The following is a 17097-nucleotide window of genomic DNA, read 5'->3' as shown; positions in this document are numbered from 1 at the left end:
CACAAACCCGCCGATAAAAAGCCGCCTACATGCAATCAAGTTACGCTCTCATAGAGGGAGTACAAGTTTTTTATGGAACAATATAATTCCGTGCAATATTTTTTTGTAAATGGCGCCGTAAGTCAATTTATTTGATATTCGTACAACAATTGACAACTGACAGCGAGTGACGTATAATATTCATCAGCAAGAATTGCCTCGAGGTTTTGTGTAAATTTTTGATAACGTAGAATATCTCTTACACGGGGTTGCTTATGGTTTTACATATGTTCGCGTTCGGCACGGACGAGTATGACTGAACGTTGTTTAGCGTGATTTTAGCATGATAGATGTCTTGTGAGATAGGTGGGGTTGCTATTGGTCTTGAGTATGCCCACGTTTGGCAAGGACTTTTATGTTGTTTTGCGAGCTTTTACGTTAGCAATGTATACTTACCTAGACTTGTTTAGGCACGAACAACAAGCGTACCTAACGAAACTTAATTTATATGTAGTTTAGGGTACTTTTAGCATGATTTACACTTACCTAGGCTTGTGATAAGTGGGGTTGCTGTTGGTCTTGAGTATATCCGCATTTGGCACGGATGTGGGGAGCGCGTGCTCGCGCTCAAGTTCGCTCTCATAGCTCTCCAGCGGCACGTGCTTGCCTGGCAACGGGTCCGCTGTAACAAACAGACAAACACATTAATACTGAAAATAATCAGGTAAAACTTTGCAATGTAATCGATACGTGACTGTCTTAAAGTTGTAAATTATTATATTTACTTGAAACACTTAAAAACAATTAGTTATAAAGCTGAATAGAAATAATTTTGGTTTACTGAACCGGAAGGCATCGCACAAGAGAATTCATTTCAAAGAACTGTAACCAAAACTTCGTTCGAAATATATTCAGACTTCCTAAAAACAATTAAGAAAACTAGTACAGCACGACGCCAAAAATGTATAAACAGTTTTCGCCGTATTACGATGGACTAAGGATGCAAACGCGTAAACATATCTTTGACAATTATAAACAAACTATGCTAAGTTATTATTCCAACCGCTTGCAAGCGCGGGCTAGAGAAACCAGTATAAAAGATTAAAAATTATTCACTGTAACGAATTAGTTCCTATGGATCACAATAAGCTGGTTAGTTCAATAGTCCGACTATCTCGCGTGTCCTATAAGAATACTGGTTCCAAATTCAAATTAGCTACTCGGAACAATTATCACCGGCCAGTATCTTATTTCATCAAACGGCAATTTCAGAAGATAACGCTCACAACCTCATATTTTACGTCACCGACACAATGAAATTCAATCTCTGTTTACTAACAAATAAGGTCGTGTTTGCAGGTTGATTGGAATTTTAGATTGTAGTTAGTGCGAATTATAATGCTTGTTTGCGCTTCCCACGTCGATATCCAATTCGGAATTCGGTGGAATTTCATCGGTTTTGTTCTAAATTTGAAACTGTTGATAGTGTTGTTATATCAGGCATTGTATTAACCGTTCATTTAGTCGTCACTAAATGAACGGTTAATAGGAAAATTATTTTGAATGCCAAATATTAACGGTGAGTAATTTCTATATTTTGATACAATAAAAGACCGATTGGGTCCGCCGGACACTACCGAAAATACAGTTTCGGCGAGGTCGAATGGTTCGTCAGTTTTTTGGCCGAAATCGAAACTTTGGCCGAAACTTGATTTTCATGCCGAAACCGAAACTTCATAGTTGGACACTAACTCATATTTGTCACTGTCATTGTATAAAACTACTTTTGAAAGTAAAACTCAAAGGAATATATAGCGTCACCTGTATATTTATATCCTTTTATCTGCAGGCATGGTCGATAGTATATCTCTGTTCATAGTTTGACCCAGAAACAACTTTTATCTGCTTTCATTGCATTGTATGCAAGTCGCTTTGCGTTTCAAACAGAGGTTTAGTTCTATTTTATTGTTTTCTCATAGGTGTACACTTTTACAGTCAAAGTCAATTTATATGAAAGTCGCTAGGGGCCTTATACTATTATTACTGTGACAAAGTACAAAATGGTACTAAAATAATGACCGTATGAATTCGTTGTCCTATAAAATAGGAAACAGAACCTACAAAATATCTAAAAAAAGATATCAGAAAATGCACAAACGTCTTGATGACAGAGGCTGTGTTTAGATATTTGTGAACACCTTGCCCGCTCTGATATATCTCATGGCGACTGCACTAAGCCTGTATCTAAACTAATCAAAAAGGAATTTTCGGTCTTAGATATTTTTGTTGCGTTTTTTATATTAAGTAGTAGTTCATTAATTATCTTGATGCAATTTAAAAACATAAACTCGTTAACTCATTAAAAAATCTTTTTGTAATTTAAAGATATTATAAATTCAAACGTTTTTAATTTATTTTTAAAGAGAAGTCATTAACTCGTTATTATTTATCTACAGTTCATCGACCTTAGATTTTTATTATAAAGATAAGCGTTATCTTGAATTCAAATATAAATAGTTAATTAAACATTAAAGTAGGTTATTCCGGTTTGATAAATATTTCAACATACAAATTTGTTGATGATTATCATTAATATGAATACCAATAAATTAAAAACTAGATAGATAGTTAGCTGTTAAAAGTTGTAAAAAACGGAGAAATGTGGATTTCTGGCGCGTGCAACTAATATAATTATAACTAGAGATGGGCCTTCAAATATTCTGTAATTAGTTGGTATTCGACATATTGGGCCGAAAATTTCGGTTAAAATGCCGAATATTCTGCATGTATTTTTTCATCATGTTGATTTGCCTTGTTGCAACATAAAATGCAAGCTCCTCCAAAACTTTTTAAGTACTTCTTCCAACATGTTACGTTTTCCCGTTATTACTAAACCATTTTGAATCCATAGGATGTTTTGATAATCTGGAAAATATTATATTTGTTTGCAAGTGCCTCTTGGCTTTTTAATTATTTGTTTCTAAGGAATTCCCTAGGAAATTCAATTTTCGTTTTCAAATGTTCATTTTAGTTAGAAATGTTCAAGTAGTTTTATTCCAGTTTTATTACCTATTTGTTGGATAGCGTAAGGCATTTACGCACCAAAAACCCCGAATAATCCGCCCAATATTCCGTTCGGTAAGATCACAACCGAACATTTAGCCGAAAATTCGTATTCGGCAAACATATCGGCTCGTCTCTAATTATAACTATCGCCTTCAATTAACATCAATTACTATTAATTTCCAAGTTAAATTGAATATAACCACCGTGGGAACGCTGTAAAACTGAAGTTAAAAGTTCACAAAAAACTTGGAAGCGGCATAATCAAATTAACCAAAAAGTGCTGACCGATGGAATTTAATTAATAACTCGATAAAACGTGACTGACGTCGGGCACGTCGGGTAAAAAGGGTGCATTTTATCTAGTGGAGTGCAACGAATGAACTCCCTCAACTCCGTGGAATGTATTATACGTCGTTTTTTTTAGCAAAAGGATAGACTTATACTAGAAAAAGCAATCTTGACGTGTATTTTTGTTGAAAATACGCTTTAAAAACTTATAACTATTTATTATGACACCAAAAGAATGTATATGATCATATATGCTATTATAATTGTTACATATTTTCTGTCTTATTTATAAATTTTTTAAAGTGAAAACTTCTTTAGCGGCGCTGTGCACTTTTTGTGATGGGGAAAAAATGTTAAACTCGCGACAGGTCACGTGACCGACAGATTCGTCAGATTGAAAATTCGTAAGACGGACACGTGACCTGAACGAAAAACTGTTACAATGTCACACAGAGTCGAGAGTGTAAGAGTCGTTGAAATTATGGATGGAAGTTGATTTTTCTGAGATAAACTTTTTAATGTTAAATAATTGTAATAGTTCTGAAGTGTTAATTTTTTTTATACATACATATAATCACGCCTATTTCCCGAAGGGGTAGGCAGAGACCACGGATTTCCACTTGCTACGATCGTGACATACCTCTTTCGCTTCCTTCACTTTCATGACATTCCTCATACACGCTCGTCGGTTTAGGGTGCTCTTGACACCCTACGCCTTTCTTCAGGATTTCCCCGATTTGATCAGAGAAAGTCCGCCGAGGTCTACCCCTTCCAGCTTCCTCTTCTACTTCTCCCTTATACACTCTCTTTGTTAACCTTCTTTCACTCATTCTTTCCACGTGTCCAAACCATCTCAACATACCTTTCTCAATTTTTGTCACTACATCTTCGTTCAGTCCACACTGTTCCCTATTTTTTTTATGTAATATAAATTATCATGTTTGTGTACGATAGCGCAATAAATGAATATTGTATTTTACCACATATGATAGTACTTTTATACTGATAATTAAATCAATTCGTGCAATATTATTCCCTAACCATTCCAAAATATCAAAAATGCACAACGTTAATATTAGAGTTTTTACTTCTGCCGGCACTCCCCGAGTGCAAACCGATGTTTTTTTTTCAATAAAAACACTTCAATACTACTATGTATGCGGTTGTCTGGAAGAAGCTATGCCACGATAAAACCGCCTGTTGTTTACCTCTACTTATCCTCCGTATTATTTTCTTCTATTGAAAATATAAAATAGTAAAAAGGCAATGTGAACCATGGGTCCAAAAAATATGAAATAGTCTTGAAACCAATGCTTAATAAATACTTTCAATGAAAACTATAGCGAATATGATCGGCCCAGACGTCGAGATATTGGTACGCAACAGTTTGCGTGATCTTATTATATGTCTAACTGTGAATGCTACCTGCATTACCGGGTTCCGAGAAGGTTTCATTACAAAGGAAGCGTAACAATGGAGGTGTCTAATGTCTGTTGCTCTGGCATTATTCTCAACGATTTCGCGAGATAAGTAAGGTGTGGTCAAAACCAAAAACAGCAAATACCTACTTGCGGTCTTATATAACGAGAGGCAGCTATTAATTTATTTAAACTTTATTGCACATAAGAAAAACTAATTGTACAAAAGGCGAACTTATTGCCATGAGGCATTCTCTACCGGTCAACCTTAGGGCAAAGTGGAAAAGAAGAAACGAGTCATACGCAAAGTTGACAACCCTAGAGAGCCGAAATAGATCGGACTGAGTGACCTTGGGCGGGCAAACATCAGTTTTGCTTGACAGTGGGTGTTCTATACGAAGTGGAGATACTACAGCTGAGGGTTATCGATATCGATATTCTTATCCACTTCTGTCACTAGAATTATACAAGAGCGATAAAAATGTAAGCAAGGCGGTCTTTACAAAGGAAAGGATACACACCCAGCTCCGGTGTGTGAGCAAGACAGCGATCAAGTCTTCACGTATATAGCGATGTCTCGCTCATACACCGAAGCGGCATGCTGGTCCTCATCCAATGTGAAAACCGCCAAATACACTAGCGATATATGGAGATTATGGAGAGAGGTCTTAGGTTTTCATAAGCCACATTTTTTGTGACCTTTGACCCTCGTTTAAACTCTTGGCCGGTTGCCTTTTGAAAAAAAAAATAGTTTACTTTAACGAAACGTAAATTATGACTCAAGAGTGAATATTTTTTTTTTAGGTAAGCATGCTCCATCTGAATCTATTGCATCGACACTTACCATCAGCTGAGATTGTGATCAATAGCTTACCTTTTTCTATAATAATAATAATTCAGCCTATATACGTCCCACTGCTGGGCACAGGCCTCCTCTCATGCGTGAGAGGGCTCGGGCTATAGTCCCCACTCTAGCCCAATGCGGATTGGGGACTTCACATACACCTTTGAATTTCTTCGCAGATGTATGCAGGTTTCCTCACGATGTTTTCCTTCACCGAAAAAGCTAGTGGTAAATATCAAATGATATTTCGTACCTAAGTTCCGAAAAACTCATTGGTACGAGCCAGGATTTGAACCCACGACCTCCGGATTAAAAGTCGGCGGTCATATCCACTCGGCAACCACCGCCGTCCACCTTGTTAGAACATATGTAAACTACATGCGTCATAGACTTATACGTTTTACTGGTTGTTTACTATAGCAACGCTTTTATGATTTGACTGTTGTCATCCACGAAAATTAAACACACTTATATTTAAATCAAGTTGGTTTTTCTCTATTATGGTAGCAGAGCTTATGGTAACAGTCGCTTAATGTGAAGTGAGCGTCTGCGGAGTGCTGTGTGCGTTATTCTTTATGTCGTGAAAATTCTGCGCACGAAATTCCAAAATCGAAATGGCGACGTCCAGTTCGGGGGCGGCTATTGTTCCAGCTATTGATAAATTAAATGGCATGGGGAACTACGGATCATGGAAATTCATGGTGAAGATGATCCTGATCCAAGAAGATTTGTGGGAGTGCGTCGAGAGCAATGATGGTGTGAAACCTATTTGCGACGATAAAAAGAAGCAACAGAAAGCACTGGCTCGCATTTGTCTGAGCATAAACCCTGTGGCCATCACGCACGTGCGTAACGCAACTACCGCACGGGAGGCGTGGGTAAGTCTTCAGACTGCATATGAAGACAGGGGTCTTTGCCGAAGACTGGGCTTAATGCGGCAGTTGTTTGGGATGAAGCTCCAGGAGTATCCCGATATGGAATCGTATCTTACGAAGATATGTGATGTCGCACAACAATTAACCGACATCGAAGCTCCGCTGAACGACGAGTTTCTAGCTGTGATAATGTTAAGTGGACTCACATCTGACTATGACCCACTGATAATGGCGCTAGAAAACTGCAGTGTCAAAGTGTCGAGCGAGCTGGTAAAGCAAAAGTTATTACAGGAACATCAGCGCCGGGCTAACGGAACGGACACGAGTAGTGGTTCCGTGATGGTGGCGAAGCGACGTGACGAAAAGCCTGTCAAATGTTTCCGCTGCAAAAGGCTGGGCCACATTTCCAAGAATTGTCCAGAGAACAGGAAGACGAAGGGACCCGTTGCCAAAGAAACGGCACAAATGCTGAGCGCACTGTCGGTAGATGTGCAGAAGGATTTCTGGTACGTCGATTCGGGTGCATCGAGCCATTTCTGCAACCGGAGGGACATCCTTGACGACTTCGTTCCAGACACGAACTTGGAAGTCACCGTGGCGAACGGCGAAAGGCTTTGTAGTGCGGGTCGTGGCAGTACCGAACTGCATGTTAAAGACGGTATAAAAACTCTTTGTAACGTAGTTAATATTCCGAACTTGTCATATAATTTGCTATCTGTCAGCGCTTTGACGTCAAAAGGTTTTAAAATCGTATTTGTTTCTGATGTTTGTAATATTTATTTTGGAAATGTTTTATATGCTATTGCAAAATGTGAGAATGGTCTTTACAAATTACAAACCGTCTCGAACACGCGTAATAGTAAACCGAGATCGTCTGAGTCTGTGTCCGCTGAACATGTCGCAGCGAACGTGGGGACTGGACGTAGTGTTATTTCTCAAGATGTGTGGCATCGTCGTCTATGTCATCTGAATTCAAGAAGCATGAACCTACTGAAATCAGGTATGGCCAACGGCATTGACTTTAATAACTCCGAGTTTAAACAATGTATTTCTTGCATAGAAGGGAAAACGCCTAAGTTACCGTTTCCAAAGAAATCGTTTACGAGAGCGACTGAAGTCTTAGGGCTCATACATACTGACGTTTGCGGGCCTATGCCGCAAACATCGTACGGTGGTTCGAGATATATGCTACTTTTTATAGATGATTTTTCGCGTAAAACGTTTAGTTATTTTATTAAAACGAAAGACGAAGTTTTTAGTAAGTTTAAAGAATTCAAAACCCTAGTCGAGAATCAAACAAACAAAACTATAAAGATTCTGCGTAGTGACCGGGGAGGCGAGTTCGTAAATAAAAAGTTTGATGAATTTCTGAAGCAGCATGGCATCAGACACCAGCTGACAGTTCCTCATTGCCCTGAACAGAACTCGGTCGTCGAAAGGGCGAATCGCACGATTGTTGAGGCTGCGAGGTGTATGTTGCAGGGAGCTGGCTTGAATCAGAAATACTGGGCAGAAGCAATGAATACCGCGGTTTATGTGAAGAACAGATCGCCAACCAAGGCCGTGTTGGGCGCAACTCCAGAGGAGAAGTGGTCGGGATCTAAGGTAAATCTGAACCATTTACGAATTTTTGGTTGTGTTGCTTACTCTGTCGTAGAGGATCGTAAGAAACTGGATCCGAAATGTAGATCGTACATTTTTGTTGGTTACTGCGAGAATACGAAAGGATATCGGCTCGTAAAATAAAGAATAATACCCTTGGCAACATTGCATCCGTTTTTGAAGATCGTTTGGAATGTGTGTAACCGATGCCGATACATTTTAGCTAATGGAATCACGCTTCGAGGCAGAAATAAGACGAGATTCCATTTCAATCCACGTGTATCTGTAATTAGGAGTTCCATTATTATTCCTTTATTCGGTTTCTGAACACGAGTATGTTTTGTTTTATATGCCTGTGGTTTTTAAGAACAAAAACATTGAAATATTCTATGAATTGAAAAGCTTTGAGTGCTTCTTACATATGATGGGAAAACATGTTTTGGTCATGTTCTCTTTGGTTGGGTTTATTTAATTTTAAATAAATAATAGATGCTTTTACCGTAATTTTATTACCTTAATGTTACATCATCATCATCCTCGCGTAGTCCCGGTATTTTGCCACGGCACATGGGAGCCTGGGGTCCGCTTGGCAACTAATCCCAAAAAGCGGTGTAGGCACTAGTTTTTACGAAAGCGACTGCCATCTGACCTTCCAACCCAGAGGGTAAACTAGGCCTTATTAGGATTAGTCCGGTTTCCTTACGATGTTTTCCTTCACCGAAAAGCGACTGGTAAATATCAATAGATATTGGTGGCCTAGCGGTAAGAGCGTGCGACTTGCAATCCGGAGGTCGCGGGTTCAATTCAAACCCCGGCTCGTACCAATGAGTTTTTCGGAACTTATGTGCGCAATATCATTTGGGTTGAAAGGTCAGATGGCAGTCGCTTTCGTAAAAACTAGTGCCTACGCCAAATCTTAGGATAAGTTGTCAAGCGGACCCCAGGCTCCCATGAGCCGTGGCAAAATGCCGGGACAACGCGAGGAAGAAGAAGAGACTCCAAATAAAAGTGAACTGTCATAGCCTCTTAGGGACCATCATTCGACGACAGATAGAAACTATTTAGAAAGAGTTTATATTATCGCTTGCAGTACAATCTGTGTCGGTTGTCGGAAACATCCTTTGTGCCAGAAACCCGTTTCTCCGTAAATTCCCTGCTAATGTAGGTAGCAGGTAAAAACTCAATTCGCAGGCCTGTGAATATGACTCAGGTATAATTTTGCGGTTAGCATCGATTTGTGTTCTTTCGAATGCATACCGACTTACCGAGTCGAAAATTCAGATGAACTAGTTTATCTTCGTCCCGCGTACTAGTTCTTACAAGTATAAATTCAATTCGAATTTGAATTCTTATACAGATAAAAGAAAGTTCTAATTTCAAAAGCGCAAAAATTGCCTTGGGTCTTAGTAAGTAAGTAAGTAAGTAATATTTTATTTGTGAAACACAGGTTATAATACAGATGACAGTGAAATGATATAGTACTCTGTGATCTACCATATAGGTGTACAAATATTTAGTCTTATAGCTAACTTATTATCTAGATAGCTTAGAACCTATTATATATTTACATTATAGCACATTAATTTGACATTCGGATACATTGAAATTATGTCACATAAAATAAATTAATAGAAGGGATACTTTTGGTCACGGGCAAAGTTTTTGTCAGATAAAAATTCATTGATGGTATAGTATGTACGTACTTACGAGAACAATCTTGACATGTCTTTTTACTGAAACCTTTTTTTTTATATCTATTGCTTATGAAAGCACAAGAAACAAGAATGTTAATGATCGTATATGATTTATAATTGTTACGATTGCCGTGACTTATTTTTCAAAAGTGTTTTTCAATAAAAAACACGTCAAAATCGTTTACTTCTTTGTAATGCCAATAAAAAAGGGGGAATGCAGCCAGCCTTATGGGAACCCTTCCACAGGGATCTGACCTGGGTGATCTAGCTTAATATAAACATATTGGGCTAGGTCACTCATGTTATGTTTTTTTTTTGTTTTAATTTTAGTTTTGTAGGTAGTTTTAATTTTAGGTTACATTTTATTCTAAGTTTGTTATTATTTAAATGTGTTATTGGTTTTAATAAAAATAATAAAAGTCACACCTGAAAGAAGATATTCGAGTCCATTTTGAACAATAGTTGCGAGCGTTTGAACTATTTTGGGGCGATTTGACGGTACAGTCATAAAGATGAGAACTAGAGTAGAAACTTACAACAATGTGATAGTTCGAATCGCCTGCGTCGTGTAAATCAAATAAAAGTCACACCTGAAAGAAGATATTCGAGTTCATTTTGAACCATAGTTGCGAGCGTTTGAACTATTTTTGGGTGATTTGACGGTACAGTCACAAAGATGAGAACTAGAGTAGAAACTTACAACAATGTGATCGTTCGACTCGCCTGCGTCATGTAAACTTCGGGAATATACCTACAACCAGCAATCGCTGGTGAATCATCAATACCTCGATTTGTGGTTTCAGTAATAAAACGACGTTAGATTTTTGAAGTCCTTGGAAATTAGAAACTGTATAGAAAACGGTTCGGTGGATATAAGAAAACTGCTTTAACTTTTAAGTTACAAAAAAATTCTACCTCACTAATTCATTATAGTAAAATAAGTTCGTTTCATGTTACTTATCGTATCGTACCTATAAGTATGTTGTATGTAAAAAAGCGAGATTTCCTTTAAAACACACAAAAACTAATCAATTCAAATTCTGAAATAATGCCTGTTGTTTGTTGTTAATGCCTATTTTTCATGTATTGTAACTGTCATTTACCTAGCTTATGAGGACTGTAAATGATCTGAAGTTAGAAAAGAAAAAAATCTCAGCTGTTACCAGGTGGCAATCTGGTAAGAAAAGATAGAAATAACCCGAAAAAAGCAGTCGTGTTCAAACTGAGTCTCTTAACTTAATTATATTCCATCACTAAGACCGTGACGCCCAACGCTAAATACAATACAACGTCAGATCATCATATATGTAACGAATCATCGTGTTCGTTATCTATATTTTTTTATTAACACGACTGCAGTTAAAAGCGAAGCGAATAGCTAAAATTATTTTTTAGATATGTTAGTTACTCCACTTAATTAATGTAAATTAGATTATAAGTTTCAGTCATGGCCATAAACAGCAAACGCAAAAGTTAATGCTCATTTAGGATCGTGACTGTACCTGCATATTTTAATTCAATTGGAGTCGTTCAACCTTCATGTAGTTTTTTTTTTCATTTAAAAGATATTTTACCCGGGATGGCCTAAGGATTATAATGATACATCATACATCTAAATCGGTAAAGGCATTCAGAAGTTATGGTGGAATAATGAAGCTCACATACATACACATGAACGCTGAAAACACAATATTCACACACATTCCTAATTAAACTGCCAAGGAGTGGAATTCCGCATGAGTCAATCTGGTTCTTCACGGCTAGAGTAAATAGGTATCTCATAGGTAAGTGCTCCACCGCATCATCACTTACCATCAGGTGAGATCGCGGTCAAACGCCTGCCTATCCATAAAAAAAAATCATACAAAATAACACTGTACACAACATCAAATGAATACCAAGGGCTCACAATTTTTAAACCGAAGAAAGCAAAGTTCACAGTCGACCATTTATTTTCAATTATGTCAATTGCAAGTCTGGCCACACTAATTGAGAGTTCCGTTTTTTTTCTCCCCTATTCAATCAGTCGTTTGCCGACTGATGATAAAGGGGTTATGTTTTAAACTTCACTAGCCGATGTGTGGTCCTATTTAGTGTCAGGTTACCGATACATACTTTATAAATTGGATTTGTTAAGAAGTCACACGGGCTACAAAGGCTAACAACATGGAAATGAAAATTCAAGTAACATATATGTCTGGTCTGGTACTACAACAGGCGGCCTCATCACTAAAAAGCGACCTCTTCGAGACAATCTTATCCCATAAACACCCTGCTCTTTAAATCGATTTAGATTCCAAGACATATGAATAAAACAGGCGAACCACGCCTCATAAGGACTCATAAATAGCAAAGCTAAGCTCTGCCCTTGACCTCTTCCATCTCAAAAGAGCCTAAGCGCTGCTACTGAATCCCAAAACACATATGACCTTCATAAAAGGATACGCATCTCCGAAACCATTAAATATTTATAGGAAAGTAACAGACGAAAAAGGTGGAAAAACTGCCAATGTATTACCATAGGTTATGTAAGCTCGGAGTAACGTTAACCGCTATTTTAAATTGACCTATAGTAAACACCCCTATAATGGAACAGGCACCAGTAATGGGATGGTATGGACAAATCTTGTAAAACAAGTTTTTACCATGAGTTTTTAATCGCTGGCAACATTTTACCATAAACAAGAGCCAAAGAGCTGCTTAAGTTTCATTTTTCATTGATATTTGTTAGTTTGAAAATTAATAGCGCCATACATCCCATGACTGGAGCAAAAAACCATAGTTTTAGTTGGTTAATAATATTGGAACCAGTTGCAGTAGCTTTCATTTAATACATAGAAAACATACAAGACAAATTGGACATTCAATTTTTAAAGCATAAAGCGGTAAACATTATATGGACGTCGGTGAAATATCAAAAATACTCCAAATTTTCTCTTAAATGTCCCATGATTGGTGTCGTTAACATATGCGGTATACGTATCGAACTTCTTATGGCCAAGACAACGCTAAAAATTTTGGTGACGCATCGTTAAACAATAAAATTTAAAAATGCGATGCTTGATTGCTTCCCGAAACCCGCGCTCATTCCATCAATTTTTTTTTCAATTCAATTCAATATTTTAATTCGAATAATACAATCCATATTAGTGTTAGTACATAGCACAGTAAAACTTATAAATCTATGTTAGTGACACCTATAACAACAAACAAAAATAAAAATAATAATAAACATTAATTAAAAGCGGCGCGGTGCGGCGAGCGGCGGCGCGTGCAGCCGTACCCAGCGCGCGAACAAAGGCGAGTCCCAGCGCTGCGCCAGCACGCTTAGAATACTGTTTGGGCTACTGCGAAGACGGTTTAGTAATGACGCACACCGCTTTCTAACTATTGCGTCAAAACTATCAGTGTGCGCCTCAGCAAACATAGTTGACGCACTGCAGTAACGCGGCAGCCCAAACAGCACTCTAAACGCGTTATTGTATTGCACGCGCAGTGCGTTGTATGCCCGCTGCGTGAAATTGACCCACAGATTGCACGTGTAGAATGTTTGGCAGTATGCTTTAAAAAGCGTTAACTTCACTTCAGTACTACAACGAGCAAATCTGCGGGCCAGCATGTTACTACGAACACACAACGCCCTGCGCTCCCTCTCCATGTCATCATTATCTGACATGTTTTCTGTTACCCAGTGGCCAAGGTACTTAAACTTCTGTACAACTTTTAAAGCGGTACCACAAAGGGTAACAGGTGTCATTTTGTATGATTTTGGTCCGGCTTTAAATTGCATTACCTCGCTTTTCGAGGTATTGTACCTCAACCCATGGGCAACTGCATATGATTCACATGTCTTCACCAATCTCTGCAGTGCACCAACCGAGGGGCTCAGCAGCACCATATCATCCGCGTAGCTGAGGTTATTAACACACACCCCGTCTACGTGACATCCGACATAGGTACTGCTGAGCAATGCATCGCGTAGTGAATTTGCTTTTCACTAGAAACACGAGGAAGCTGAAAGATTTGAACAGTGAATATTTTGACATCGAAATGTAATTTTTTTTCTGGAATTCGCCTAGTTTCAGAGTTAAAACCAATTAATTAAAAACATCTTCGTATTGTTACTTAATGCGAAACGTTTCTTTGATGGCAATGATGCCATTATGGTGCGTAGTGTCAAATAACACTTTGCAAAAACTAGGTTTTACGAAAAAAAAGTTAAAAATCATTTTAAGTCACAGGTTTACTAATAATATTAGAGTTTTACTAATAAACCTTTTAGAACCATGCTGAGATGGCTGAGATCGTGACAAAATAATTGGCTGATTACATATGGAGGATTTTTAGAGAAAGAGTTTTTTCGCGATTCTAAAGTAAAAGTTAACCATTTACCAGGCTAAGGGATATATATTTCCCACATGCGGCTCTTCAAACATGTGTTCTATTTTCGTTGAGTAAGACTGACATTCGATTGTCATTTTTGAACTGTCAGCCTGGTAAAGGGTTAAACAGTATGACGTAAATATCCACCGCATATAATTTGGCTAAGGGATGAAAAAACAAGCCATAAGTCACCGAACACCGTTTTTGCTAGTATTATAGCGACTGAGACTGACTCGCACTGATTTTGTAAGCGAATGGAATGACGCACATGAATTTTATACGAATGTCTTAGTTTTTATTGCTTCAGATTTTGCGTATGAAAGCACTCTTGCCTTTGTACGTCTCGTTTCTTGAATTTACCTTCATTGAAATGCCAAAATAGTCGTAAATTAACTCCAAAAACCTTTGAAAGTGTGTCATGGATACTTTTATAATTTTAATTAGTGCTATGGGGTAGGTACGCTGTCAGTGCTGTAATCTCACCCTAATGATAAGGAGTCAGAGCATATATAGTAACGGACTTTAATTGTTGAGTAGAAAAAACGTCAAAAGCAAACTGGACAACCCGTCCTGTTTGCTATATAATAATTTTATTTTTATAGACTAATATTCATAGAAAATGCTGCCACGGTCACGGGCGAGAATTGAGACGCCATGATTTCAAATAATGCGATTTCACGTACAAAACGATTCGTCTACGCGACGATCCGTGCGTAGAGCTCGTTGCGTTTTACGTTACGCCACGATTCGTGTGTACTGTGTAGAACTCTGCGCGTCTCGTACTCGTTGCATTTTACGTTACGCGACGATCCGTGTGTACTGTGTAGAACTCTGCGCGTCTCGTACTCGTTGCATTTTACGTTACGCGACGATCCGTGTGTACTGTGTAGAACTCTGCGCGTCTCGTACTCGTTGCATTTTACGTTACGCGACGATCCGTGTGTACTGTGTAGAACTCTGCGCGTCTCGTACTCGTTGCATTTTACGTTACGCGACGATCCGTGTGTACTGTGTAGAACTCTGCGCGTCTCGTACTCGTTGCATTTTACGTTACGCGGCGATCCGTGTGTACTGTGTAGAACTCTGCGCGTCTCGTACTCGTTGCATTTTACGTTACGCGACGATCCGTGTGTACTGTGTAGAACTCTGCGCGTCTCGTACTCGTTGCATTTTACGTTACGCGACGATCCGTGTGTACTGTGTAGAACTCTGCGCGTCTCGTACTCGTTGCATTTTACGTTACGCGACGATCCGTGTGTACTGTGTAGAACTCTGCGCGTCTCGTACTCGTTGCATTTTACGTTACGCGGCGATCCGTGTGTACTGTGTAGAACTCTGCGCGTCTCGTACTCGTTGCATTTTACGTTACGCGACGATCCGTGTGTACTACGTAGAACTCTGCGCGTCTCGTACTCGCTGCGTTTTACGTTACGCGACACCTACGCTTACGACTCATGTTCTTAGGACCTCAGTGTCGTTTTTGGATAAACGAATATTACAATAGAAACTATCTCAAAAACATTAAATTATGTCGTAAATATTTTTTTATGAATCCGTCAAAAAACAACTTCCATATAAACTATGTTACGGTGTCATTTTAAAATGACATGCTTAAAACACATACATAACATGAATCTTGACTTGTACATTTGCGTATCTCGTGGCCAGATCTTAGATTGGATAATTTCATGATGTGGCCATTTCACGAAATGATCGGTTGGCAACATTATTAACTCTTAACCTAACCATATCATGAATTGAACTTCTAAAATGGCAATTCATTAAATCATCAAATTCTATGATAAGCTTGGCAGCATGGTTCCATTTTTATCACTTGTCACTATGCCCGTCACTTTCGCGCTTACATACATGTTAGAACGTGACAGGCATGGTAACAAATGATAAAGAGCCGACCATCTTAGCCCTACTGGCCACCACATATATCTATGTAAATAAACACTAACTTGTACAGTGTACACTGACGTCAAAAATCGTCATCTACACGTCGTTGACGTTCAACGGCTAAGCGGTCGATAATGCCAGGGCACTTTTCGACCTCAAAACACGGTTCCTGTCAAACATGAAGGGCCCCTTTCTCTAAATGGGCTACTTAAGTGGCACTCGGAGAAAGAATGACAATTACGAGTATCTTTAAGAATAAGGAAAAGGTTATTTTTAACGGTACGGTGATGTATTAGGTTATACTTAATGGTAGGTACTTAGTATATACGTGTCTCTATCTTAAATCCATTGTTTTTCCTGAAACTGTAGCTTTTACTGAGGTATGAAGTAAAAAGTATTCTATCTAGATTATTTTATTTTTTTATTTTATTTTTATTTTTTATTCAAACAGATTACACAGTATTACAGTGAGACACTAAGGCACTGTGGAATGCATACAATATAATTACTATCCAAAAACATGTTGTGTTATACAATAACAAATAAACTTAAATACTAGATAGATATCTATAGACCTAGGGCGCAATTGTGAGAAGTTTGGTGATGGATTTTGAAATTTAAGGTATACTTATACTTTAGGCGAAACCGTTAAAAAGTTTTCCACCGACTTATGTAAATGAATTAACAGTTGTTATCGACTTTTTAATGAAAAATACGGTCTATAAAAATATATTTCTGAATGTTACGTTTTCTTTAATATGCAACAAAAAAGCTACATACGTACCTAGTAAACATAACACAATATATACGTTGACAGCAAACGCCATCTGTCGTCGAGTAGCGAAGTCCTGAGCCGTAAAATGTTCCGATCTCTTCTTTTAACACTACAGGGTTTTTTATATATAAACCAGTGTCGCTTTGAACGGATCGTGGACAACCGCTTCTACATACAAACTTAGTCCCTATTTTCCTCCCTAAATATTGACACCTATCCTTTATAACAATCGAAATAAACTAAACGAAGAAAAGCTGTAGTTAATATACAT

General features: G+C 38.2%; 1 protein-coding gene across 1 annotated transcript in view; it reads right to left on the bottom strand.

Annotated features, from left to right (window-relative positions):
• The window catches only part of LOC133530606 (uncharacterized), a 60125-nt gene that overhangs the window by 30256 nt on the left and 12772 nt on the right, over nt 1-17097 (bottom strand). Inside the window, exon 2 of the mRNA XM_061868591.1 lies at nt 526-661. Coding sequence (XP_061724575.1) covers nt 526-661 — 136 coding nt within the window. The remainder of the gene's footprint in view (nt 1-525; nt 662-17097) is intronic.

The sequence above is a fragment of the Cydia pomonella genome, chromosome 23, assembly GCF_033807575.1.
Source record: "Cydia pomonella isolate Wapato2018A chromosome 23, ilCydPomo1, whole genome shotgun sequence".
In the NCBI taxonomy this organism is placed as follows: domain Eukaryota; kingdom Metazoa; phylum Arthropoda; class Insecta; order Lepidoptera; family Tortricidae; genus Cydia; species Cydia pomonella.
The sequence above is the reverse complement of the archived record's forward strand: the minus strand, read 5'-3'. Positions and strand labels throughout refer to the sequence as shown.